The sequence below is a fragment of the Austrofundulus limnaeus genome, unplaced genomic scaffold, assembly GCF_001266775.1.
Source record: "Austrofundulus limnaeus strain Quisiro unplaced genomic scaffold, Austrofundulus_limnaeus-1.0 Scaffold1107, whole genome shotgun sequence".
Taxonomy (NCBI): Eukaryota; Metazoa; Chordata; class Actinopteri; order Cyprinodontiformes; family Rivulidae; genus Austrofundulus; species Austrofundulus limnaeus.
In genome coordinates this window covers 64,847-75,443 of record NW_013953509.1, presented here as the reverse complement: position 1 = coordinate 75,443, position 10,597 = coordinate 64,847, and the positions used below count along the sequence as shown (strand labels likewise).

General features: G+C 37.6%; 2 protein-coding genes across 4 annotated transcripts in view; one reads left to right on the top strand and one right to left on the bottom strand.

Annotated features, from left to right (window-relative positions):
- Positions 1-3,013, top strand: part of ttc38 (tetratricopeptide repeat domain 38) — a gene marked incomplete at its 5' end in the record, with an annotated part of 8,310 nt that extends 5,297 nt beyond the window's left edge. The window contains 3 exon segments of the mRNA XM_014030719.1: positions 644-803; positions 1,277-1,350; positions 2,568-3,013. Of these exon segments, the coding sequence (XP_013886173.1) occupies positions 644-803; positions 1,277-1,350; positions 2,568-2,655 (322 nt within the window).
- Positions 3,014-3,911: 898 nt separating this feature from the next.
- The window catches only part of tspan33b (tetraspanin 33b), a 12,096-nt gene continuing 5,410 nt past the window's right edge, over positions 3,912-10,597 (bottom strand). For 2 of the 3 annotated variants that reach the window (XM_014030718.1, XM_014030716.1), the window contains 3 exons: positions 10,319-10,414; positions 9,814-9,942; positions 3,912-5,723 (listed from right to left, as the gene is read on the bottom strand). In XM_014030718.1, coding sequence (XP_013886172.1) covers positions 5,457-5,723; positions 9,814-9,942; positions 10,319-10,414 — 492 coding nt within the window. In that variant the 3' untranslated portion in view covers positions 3,912-5,456. The remainder of the gene's footprint in view (positions 5,724-9,813; positions 9,943-10,318; positions 10,415-10,597) is intronic. The other variant, XM_014030717.1, reaches the window with a different exon arrangement.

Genomic DNA, 10,597 nt, shown 5'->3' with positions numbered 1-10,597 from the left:
GCTTGGATTTCATCCAACTTGTTCTCAAATGATCTTACATTGCCCATCATGATTGATGGAAGAGATGATTTGAACTTTTTTTAATTGTTTATTTAATTTAATTAAAAACAAAACATTTAATTAAAAAAACAATAATTTTCAACACAACATAAAATCATTAAATGAAAGGGAGCAGAAAGAAGAAAAAAAATCTTAATGTCTGCCCCCATACCAACTTCCTCTTCCTCTCTTTGCTTCTGCTCTGCAACCACGGTGCTTCTGTTTCAACTCATCTGGGATTCAGGGCTGTAGTTCAGGTGTTATTTGAGCTTTTGAGATGTTAACCAGCTGCTCCCAGTTACAACAAACCACCRTGCTGCTATGGTTAAGCATCATAACAAATGTCCAAAAGTAAAAAAGGTGTTAGCAGAAATCCTTTGAGCTGTACAGCATCTAATGGCTGAGGAATAATCATCCAAAAAAGCCATTTTTCTCCAGAAAAAGATTAATTAAACAAGTTTTAAAAAGTATAAGGAATGTTACAGAGCTACTCCAACATGCTAACACTTAGAGCGGCACCATTCTAGGATCTAAATTTTATTCCTTTTTTTTTTTGTCCTTTTTAATGTGATTTACTTTTTTACACTGCCACTTATCTTAACAGAAATCCAGGTGACAACCAGCAACATGTACTGGCTGAGAGCATAGGCATCCCAATGTGTAAAGCAATGATGGAGTATAACAACGGTAACTACGTCCAAACTGTGGAACTGTTGAACCCTTTACGTTACCGCATGGTGGACATTGGTGGCAGTGATGCACAGGTACGGTTCACAGAAATGGGTGCCTTTTTAAAATGAAAGCATATATTAAAAAGACTTAAACCCAAACCCAGCAGCGGACCTCTTATTACACATAAGAACATTATGGCCCTRAAGGTTTGCTTTCTTTGGATATTATTGATCGTAACGTAATGTGTATTCTTGAGCAAAACAGAAATCCCTGTTGTTGTAAAACGTTGCCAGAAATGAAGCTCACTGTGCCTCAGAGCTGCAGCCTTTAGCTTTATGAACGTACCCCACACTGTGGTATGAGAATATGAAGCGCAGTGCTCCACTTTATCAATAATAAATCTTTGAGATGGATGCTGATGGACTTTGGGTATTCTATGTTCCATTTTCTTAAAACTGTTCTCACGGCTTCTGTAGTTTGTAATAAATAAAAAAGTAGATGCACTTTAAATAGTGTTGGAAAAAGATTCTTGTTTACTAATGATTTTTCTTTATCATTTATACAGAGAGATTTGTTCAATCATCTGCTCATCCATGCAAGCATGAAATCAAAGAACAAGCGTCACCAGAAACTGGCAAGGTAATGTACAAGTGATAATTCAAGCCTGATGTGTTTTCAAATATGTTTTTAATATTTATTAAGACTTTCCTCATGAGTTTTCTAGAGTTCATATCAGACAGATTTGGAACTGTCAGTTTTATTTACCTTTTTTAACATCAGTCACAAAACAATAAATGACCCTGTATTGCATCTATTGCAAACATTTTCAAGCTTTGCTATCAGCTGCAGGTTTGACACRGATTAGTTTCATTAGATCAGTTTTAGCCTGCAGCTGAGACACTGTTCATGTTAGATACCAAGATGCATTCTGGGTGATTGAGTCTTGAGTAAATATCTGTTCTACATGCAAACATATTCAGGACACACAATAACCTGCCAGGCATTCTATGAGCAACAAACAGGGTTTACGCTTTTTTATTTTTATTTTTTTTTATAAACTCATCCATTGATTACATTTCAGATTTGCCTGACTCCAACTGATGTACTGGTGTTTCGACAAGCTCAGTTCTGTTACAGATACAGTACAGCAGCAGGAAACAAAATTAATATTTGATCTTACAGAGTGTTGTTTTTAGGGCATCACTGCTGATAAAACTTAAGTGTGGCAAATCAATTGTACAGCCTCCTGTTAATCTAACTAATCAATTATTTTTTACCATAAAGGATTCTGAAAATCCAGTCAGTCAGAGTTTTACCCCCAAAAAGCAATTTATTTAATGCTTTTCCACTGATTGCCTTTTTTCTTTAAACTAGCTGGCAGTTGTGATTAAATTGGATGCAGGTTTTACAAATTGTTTTTATTTCTCAGAAACCACGGAGTCACATCAGGTCAGGGTTTGATCCAACAGTGTGTTCTGGGACACAGCTGTATTCAGAATCCTGAGCAGTTGTGGACACGTGTCATCCAGAACATAGCCTGGACAAATAAATCTGAATGTTTCTGCCATGTTCTAAATGTGTTTATGCCTTTGTGCGTCACCCTGTGGTTATTTGCAAAACTTTGAAGCACCCTTGTTTGTAAAAATTAGATAAAGTTACATGAAGCTGTCCACTATGAGTTTCTCTAGCATCTTCTTGTCTTTGTTCACGCAGAAGTTTTTATTCTCCCACTATGTAGCTGACATTCTGTCCACCAGGTTATATCTTTATTATTTAGTTGACTCTCACAGCTTCTAGTCTCTTTAATGCTGAGTTCATCTCTTTGCACCGTCCTGCACTGTGTTGACTTTCTCCAGGTGTCTGCTGGTGGAGCGTGATGCCGTGAGGCCCAACTCCCCTCTGACCCAGCGTCTGATGCAGAAAGCTCTGGCTCTTCATGCCTAGGATGATTGCAAGGTGTGGGAGCAATTCTCATGTGAAAAACATCAAAGTAGCCCATAATCGGGCGTTCTGTTGCTCGGCTTTCATTGACTTCCAACCAGCTGGGAGAGGCTTGACACAGTTGACTAGATAGTTGAAGTCTTTTGTGCTGAACTCTTAGTAGGTTGGTGGCCTTATTTTATAGAAGTACGATACAATCAAGATGAGATTTTGAAGGAAATAAAGACCTCAAATATATAAATAGAATTATWCATTATAAACTTCAGAAATGATTAAATATTTCTTTGTAAAAAAACTGATTTCTACAGAGCCCTACGATGACATTGGATAAAAATAATAAACCATGCAAACAGTTTTTTAACCATTGTCAAAGATCAGTTGTGCTTAAAGGTATTTTTACCATTATTTTTCTCAATATTGTTGCACTTTTGGCTAAATCACGTTTTTGATTCTTAAAGGGATCCACGATTAGTTGTAACATTAGACTTTATTTGATAAACATTTACTTTAATTGTAAAATAAAGACTGAAAAAATACTGTAGAATGTTTTTAGTTTTGTAAATTTTTAAACTAAGTTTTTAAAAGTATATTACACGGACGGAGCCATTTTATTTACATGCAAAGCATTCTGGGTAAATGATGACGTGGATAGGTCCTCAGTGCGAGGCTGCTAGCGAGCTATATCCACGCTGAAGGTTAATCTTGGACAATATCTGATGATCGACTCTTTTAAATGAAACCAGAGAGCGTTGACAGAGAGGAGAAGGTAGAAATGACTCAGCCTGTAACTGAAAATATGGATGGAGGACAACAGCTTAGCTTGTTAGCCTGTCGCGCCAGCGCCGAGCTAATACATATAAGGATATATACCGTTGGCGCTAACGCTGAAGCTAACAGGCTAAGCTGAGGTTCTTCTTCCATGAAGCAGCTCTGTTGTCCTCCATCCATATTTTCAGTTCCAGACTGAGTCATTTCTACCTTCTCCTCTCTGTCAACGCTCTCTGGTTTCATTTAAGAGTCGATCATCAGATATTGTCCAAGATTAACCTTCAGGGTGGATATAGCTCRCTAGCAGCCTCGCACCGAGGACCTATCCACRTCATCATTTACCCAGAATGCTTTGCGTGTAAATAAAATGGCTTCGTCCGTGTTAAAATATATTTTTAAAAATTTACAAATCTAAACATCCTACAGTATTTTTACAGTCTTTATTTTACAGTTAAAAGACATGTTTATCAAATAAAGTCTAATGTTACAACTAACTGTGGATCTCTCTAATATTGTGTTATAAATGTTATTTTTAGTTAACTAGCTTCTTGCAAAAATTAGCATGGTTGTAAGAAGTCAGCAGGTTTAGTGTTTAAAATGCTTGCATGGCTCAGAAATATTATAAAAACCCGTACGGCTGAGATTCAAATCTGACCACTAGATCAATAAAGTGGATTTCTCTGTAACTTTTGCCTGAAACAAAAAGAATAAACATTTTATTAACAAATACATCACATTTTAATACATTTACAAGTCAAAAACATTTAAATCGTTATACACTTTCCTCCTATATATACCTATTTTTAAGTAACTCGGTTAAGTGCATCAAACCAGTTTTCCTAAAGGCACCGGCAGAGTAAGAAAAGGATATACACTTTTGATGAATTTGCACTTGTCAGAGGACTCTGGGTTCTTTTCTTCTCGCCTCCACCTCCGCTCTCAAAACACCGAGGTAATCTCATTTTGGATCTGAGAGATCAGGATCTGGGACAGCACAATGCCTGCAATCTAGAGGACAGCAGCAGCCACTTTAGATTACAGAGCAGACTCTTGGTAACTGTGCAGCCTGTAATGAGCATCCCATGGTCTCTCTGCAGGATGGTTTAATTCTCGTTTGGCACTCTGAGGAAGGTATTTCCAAATAAGAATGGCTTGGACTTGAAATGATTTAGTCTCGTATTTACAGAACTCAAGTGGAATTGTATCATAAAGTGTTTACAAAATGAAAATATTCAAAGGCAGGTTTTTAACGGTTTCAGTTAAGTTTGATGTGACTTGTTTTTAAAATGGTTTTGATGTGTTTATCAAAGATAGTCCTAACACAATCACGTCTACCGAACATCAAAGCTACCAGAACCCGAACACTAATGCAATTACTCTGACAGGACTTATGAGAAATTCACATGCTTCCTTCCTCGCAGAMTCATCGGGGACCCAATCAAACACGGAGTGAGTGAGATCAGACTCGCATTTCAATGGCACGTGCGAGAATGTGGTGTGATGGTGCTCCGAACATTTGAGAAGTAACTGAACTAATTATTTAAACTCRGCTCCTGATAAGTGCTAAAGCGATGCCATGTTGACTTTGGATCATAAAAGGACGCTGCGGTGGGATTGAAAGTGTGCAGTGCAGCTACTTTTCATGAGGAGAAAACCTGCATGATTTTGTTTTAGAAACATAATGTTATCACTTAAAGTAGATATTAACCTATAATCTTTACTCACATTGTGATAATTTGCTGTTAAAATCTCATTGCATTGTGCTTTAATATTGCTTTGTAAATCCTCTATTTTAAATGACACCTTCCCTTGAAGTTCTCATTAACCCCGGCTGGCTTTTGCTGATATATTTTTATTTCACCGTGTAGAATAGCAGACACTCTGAACTTGAACTTGTAGGAAGTTCTCAAACTGAGGTTTAATTTGTCATTATTTCAGGTTCGGTGCATGGTCCTGATTGATGAAGTGTTGCTTTTACTGTTTTCCAAATGCCCCGTTGAGAGTCTGCCTTAAAGGTCCAATCGATATGTTGAGTCCTACTCCATAGTAATTTTTGGCTCTGAACAGTGTCTTGTTTGTGGTAGGAGGCTGCTGCTCGTTAGTGCACAACAAACATTAAGTGCGTGCATGTGTGGGGTTACCTGAGGCAAGGCCAGACCCAGGGTGAGAGCCCCCACYAGCAACAGATGAGACTCGATCCACGTCACGGCTCGATCTGCGCAGCCGTCGGAGTAGATTGACTTGTTCACATCCGGGTGTTTTTGGATTTGAACTCCAAACCCACACATAGTGTTGATCACTGCCTGTATGTACAACAAACACAACACTAAGAATGACCTTGAAAGCCTCACAAACTTGGGATGTAATAAAACATCACAGTTATTGTGTAAAAACAAAGTGTTTCTGATGAGAACTGAGGCAGAGTTACTAAACAGCTGAATAAAAAGGTTATCAAACACCGTGGCAGCAGTTCAGTCACATGTTGCAGACTAAACAGCATCCATGCATATGGACCATGAATTTGCAGGATGCTGCCAGCAGGTTGCAGCACAGTATCAGATCTTGTGTTGTTTAATTAATCCCTTTTTATGATGGAAACGGTTGCTATAATGTTTTCTGTGTAATATGATGTTAGGTTAGTATTAGTGTAATGTCTCAGCATGAACACTAGGTTATTTTCTGTGTGGTGGCTTTTAAAAYGTGCTGCCCTGTCTGTGTGGTCAGGGATTTGGACATGTTCAATAAGAGTACTGATGCATACGYGAGTACAGGTTTTTATGTGCATCAAATAAGAACCAGCTTGCAGAATCTAATCTATTTTATGCATGCGTGGACAGCTTTGCATTTGTTGCTAAAATAATGAAACCTTTGTGCAATCCTCACTACCATCTGTGCTGTAAAAGCAGGTAATGTTATTACATTTTGCATAAAGGAAAATCTGGCAACATCTACTGCATGTAGTGTTTCACAAACATCCCTCTTTGTAATTATAGCTGGCTTTGTTTTAAAACGCCACTGTAAATAACTACAAAAACTGAGAGAAACTAGTTTTTATCAAACCTATGCTTGATCTAATCAGCATATCATTAAAAAAATTGTGTCGATGTAGAACACTATGAACATCTCTTATAAGCAAGCTGCAGAAATGAGCTGCAATAAGTTGRTATTAGGTGAGACAGGAAAAAGATTTTGCTCACTTCTCAGAAACTKTGTGTTCCTAATAGAAGAGATGTATGGAGGACTGAAACTGACATAAAATCAGAAATGTATAAATGGACCAATAMATAAATAAATGCATTTAAAATGCACCAATTACATTAAAAAAGGAGAACTTTACCTCACGTTTTATAATTTAATATTTGTTTTTCGAGCTTAGTTCCAATAAATTATACATTTTAACACATAATTTACATTTTACTTTATTTAAAAATATGTATTTTTTTTGTTTTTCCGTTCCCTTTTACATGCATCTGTGTCTCTTAAATTATTATATTTAATTGTTTTTTGTTATAATTTTTCTCAAGTCTTTATTTTCTTATGTTGCTTTTACATTTCTCTGTCTCCCATTTTACTTTACCTTATGCATTTCTGCCTCATTATTTAATTAAGGTGGGCGGAGCTTCTTGGGTCAGCTCCTCTCCTATTGGTCAATAGACAGGAAGGAGCAGGAGCTATGTGTAGATTAACTGTGCTGCCTCAGTTTAAAGTTTAAAGTTTAGTTTAAAACAAAGGCGCAGGTAAGTGTTTTTCCTCCTTGCCTTTGTTTTAAACTAAACTGGGGCATCACAGTGTGGTAAAATATATAATTTAAGCTGGAAAAATAAATATGAAGTTAAATTAAATTACAAAACATGAGGTAAAGTTCTCCATTTTTAATTAAATTGGCGCATTTTAATTTCTTTTTTCTTTATTAGTCCATGTATATATTTTTGCTTTTATTTCTAATTATGTCCGTTTCGGTCTTCCACAGAAGTGATGCAAGCCAGAGGCAAATATGCTCCTGCTTGAAACGGTTTAAACATTGATGCCATCTAATTGAAAAAAGAATGTGGAATAAATGAAATAATAAATCGTATTTTTTCCTTATATAATTTTAAATTGTACGGAAGTGTATAGCTCAAATGGGTTTACAACCACAGCATTTAGTTGTATTTTTTATAAATACATATTACATCAGTTTCAACTATACTGTAGATCTGTAAATCCAAATCACATCAGAAAACTTGATGTCAAAGGGCAGATATTCTACGTTATTTTTAGGTTGTCGTCAACAGAAAACCAGTTTGTTCTGAGCCCAGTTGCGTGTCACTTCCTGTCTGCAGATGGAGACATGCTGATGTCCCCTTCAGGCAAAAAATAAATAAAATAAAAAATACAGTAAACCAGAGTCCACTTCCAGTGTCAACATAACTCAAATGTTTTTGACACAGTCAGGCAAACACCGGCTGTGTTTTTAGCACAGACCATTAGCTCTACAGTGTGYAAATTTAAATTGTAATAGTTTGATTTTTGTTCTTCATTATTTGTCATCAATCAATGTCCTGAATGRAGTTCTGAAACATTTTAAATCACTGACGTCTGCATAGCAAAACGTGCAAAATKCACATCATTCATGTGTTCCAGTATAATTATGTATTTTTACTGCTGTGTGAAAGTTTTTAAACCACCTCAATTTTTTATAATAGAGATGCTTTCGAAGAGGTGGAAAAAGAAGCACTTTGTTGCTTCCAAGTAGTCTGAATTTCTGGTTATCTTTTAAAGTGGTTTTGCTGAATGAATCTCTGAAATTTATTCTTTGGACTTTGGCTGATTTTTAGTTTATTTTTTTCCCTAGTTCTTGTAACCTGACCATGATAATAAATTGTGTTTAAAAAAAWKRRGGGACACAAACATGGRCAACAAAAGACGCACAGATGAACAGTGTCTGAGAACGGAGCCCGCGAGGGGACACTGGAGATTTCTTTTCYTTYTGCRTTCYCACGCAAAAGTATTGCGTTACCTCGCAATACCTTTTGCGTTCCCTCGCAAAAGTCGTTTATCACTGTTGYACCTGCCGGTTTATTAACAAGCTCACATGTTCACCATTAGCGAGTTAGCCTACTGCTTTAATTTAGCTTCAGAATGAATATATTACACAACCACGCATGGAAGTATGTCATATGCCAACATTTGAACACAGTGCAGCCACGCAACATCAATGTCAAGTGCTGTGTCCAAAACGGCAGGCCGGGTCCTCCGAAGGTCGAATTTGTCGGCCGCATACGTCACAGCCCCGCGACGGACGTCCAAAACCGAAGACTCCTCCGATGCGGCCGACAAATACGTCCTTCTTTTTCCCCGATTTGAAGGACTGGTCCGATGGATCCTTCCCGGCCCAGCATATCCCATWATGCATTGCGGCCCGACCGGAGATTTGTTTAAGCTAGTAATGGCGGACGAAGCGAGAGAAAAGAATACGTTTTAAATAAAAATATGGTGATATGGAAATTAAAAAAATTAGTGGTTGTAATTCTAATACTTTTATCATTTGTATAGACATGTTTTTAAATATTATTTTAATCATAAAACGCGAAATAAACATGAACCTACAGCGGGTCAATTAGTTCTTCAAATGTTACCTTTAAGTTAATTTTATAGTTTTGTGATATTAATACTGCTAATATATCGATATTTTTCTAATTTTGATTTAAGTTTGCTTGTTTAGCGTCGTCACAGTTGCTAGGTGAGATGGCGTACGCCGGGGTAAGGAGGGGAGGCTAGACCGTCCAAATTCACAGCCTCTTTTTTTCCGGTCTACCAAGGACCCGACCCGCCTCGACCGGGGAGTCTGGGTCCTCCGGAGGACCCGGCCTGTCGTTTTGGACACAGCAAATGTCACTAACTTGTGGCGACACATCCTGTTTTGGTAACCGGATATTTCAAAATAAAAGTCTGATTTGATTCAGTTCATATACAAATCAAACTTTTGCGTGGGAACGCAAAACAATATTGCGAGGGAACGCAAAAGAAAAAAAATCCCCCCATGTCCCCTTTTGGGCTCTGTATCTGAGAGACATATCTTTCAAAAAGAGAGGTAGAAAAACAAACACCTGACAGATGCATCATACTGCAGTATATCCACTGTAAGCCAGTTTTTCAGCTAATGGTTCTTTGGGAATCACTTTGTTGATGCCGAACGTCTGTTGTTTCGTCTGACAAACTGTGTTATCTTTGGTATTTTTTAAATAACATTTTAAAAACAGTTTGAAATTAATAAATGGAATTCCAGACTGGGATTTAACCTCTTCTAACATATTTGAAACACTGTTAATGTGCTAGTGATTACCAGATTTGACCCATTCGTTCCTTGGTTTTGATTTATTTTTCATGAAGCAACGCTGAAAAACAACTCACCTCTCCAGGAACCGGAGTGCAGCAGGAGTAAGGCACTCCACAGCGCTCGGAGCTGGGGTTTTCTTGCGAGCAATTAAAGTACAGGTTCCAWGACCAGTCGGTGTAGTTGTTCCACCCGCAACACTTAAACTAAGCAAAGGAGAGAGAGGAGAGCAGAGCACAGGTAAATGCRCTCATGTCGTCTTGGTCTGTGCCGTGCAGCATGCCAGTTTGGGTTTCTACCTTGGGAAAACCCAGCCTCACAGTTGGTGCCAGTATGTGCAGATGGAGGAGGAAAACCACATGAGAGATCCCACAGAGGTACAGGAAATGTATGTATGTTTATTTCATCATGTGGAAAATGCTCCCCAAGGCCAGAACCCATTCAAATAAGACCTATGGTTTCTGTGGGTTCTTGGCTCAGTGCTCAGATATATTTGATAAGTCTTGTTTAGTCTGGAGACCGGAGAGAGCCGGATGGCTATAAACAGGCTGCACTTTATCAAAACAGAATTGAGCAGAGCACCTCTTTCTGGATGTAATCCATCAGGTTCTGAAGATCCAGATCATCCCTGTAGTGCACGATGGCTTTCTTCACAAACTTCCCAAAAGCATCTCTTGACTATTGGAGAGAAAATGTACAAACTCATGATTCAGAATATAAGATTTGTTAGAAGAAAAAAAAAGTTCAAGTTTTAAAGGGGCAGTATCATGTAAAATCAACTTTTTTGAGTTTTATATCATGTTATAATGTTATACTCTCATAAAAAAACATGCCCAAAGCCTTGCTTTGACTCATTCATGC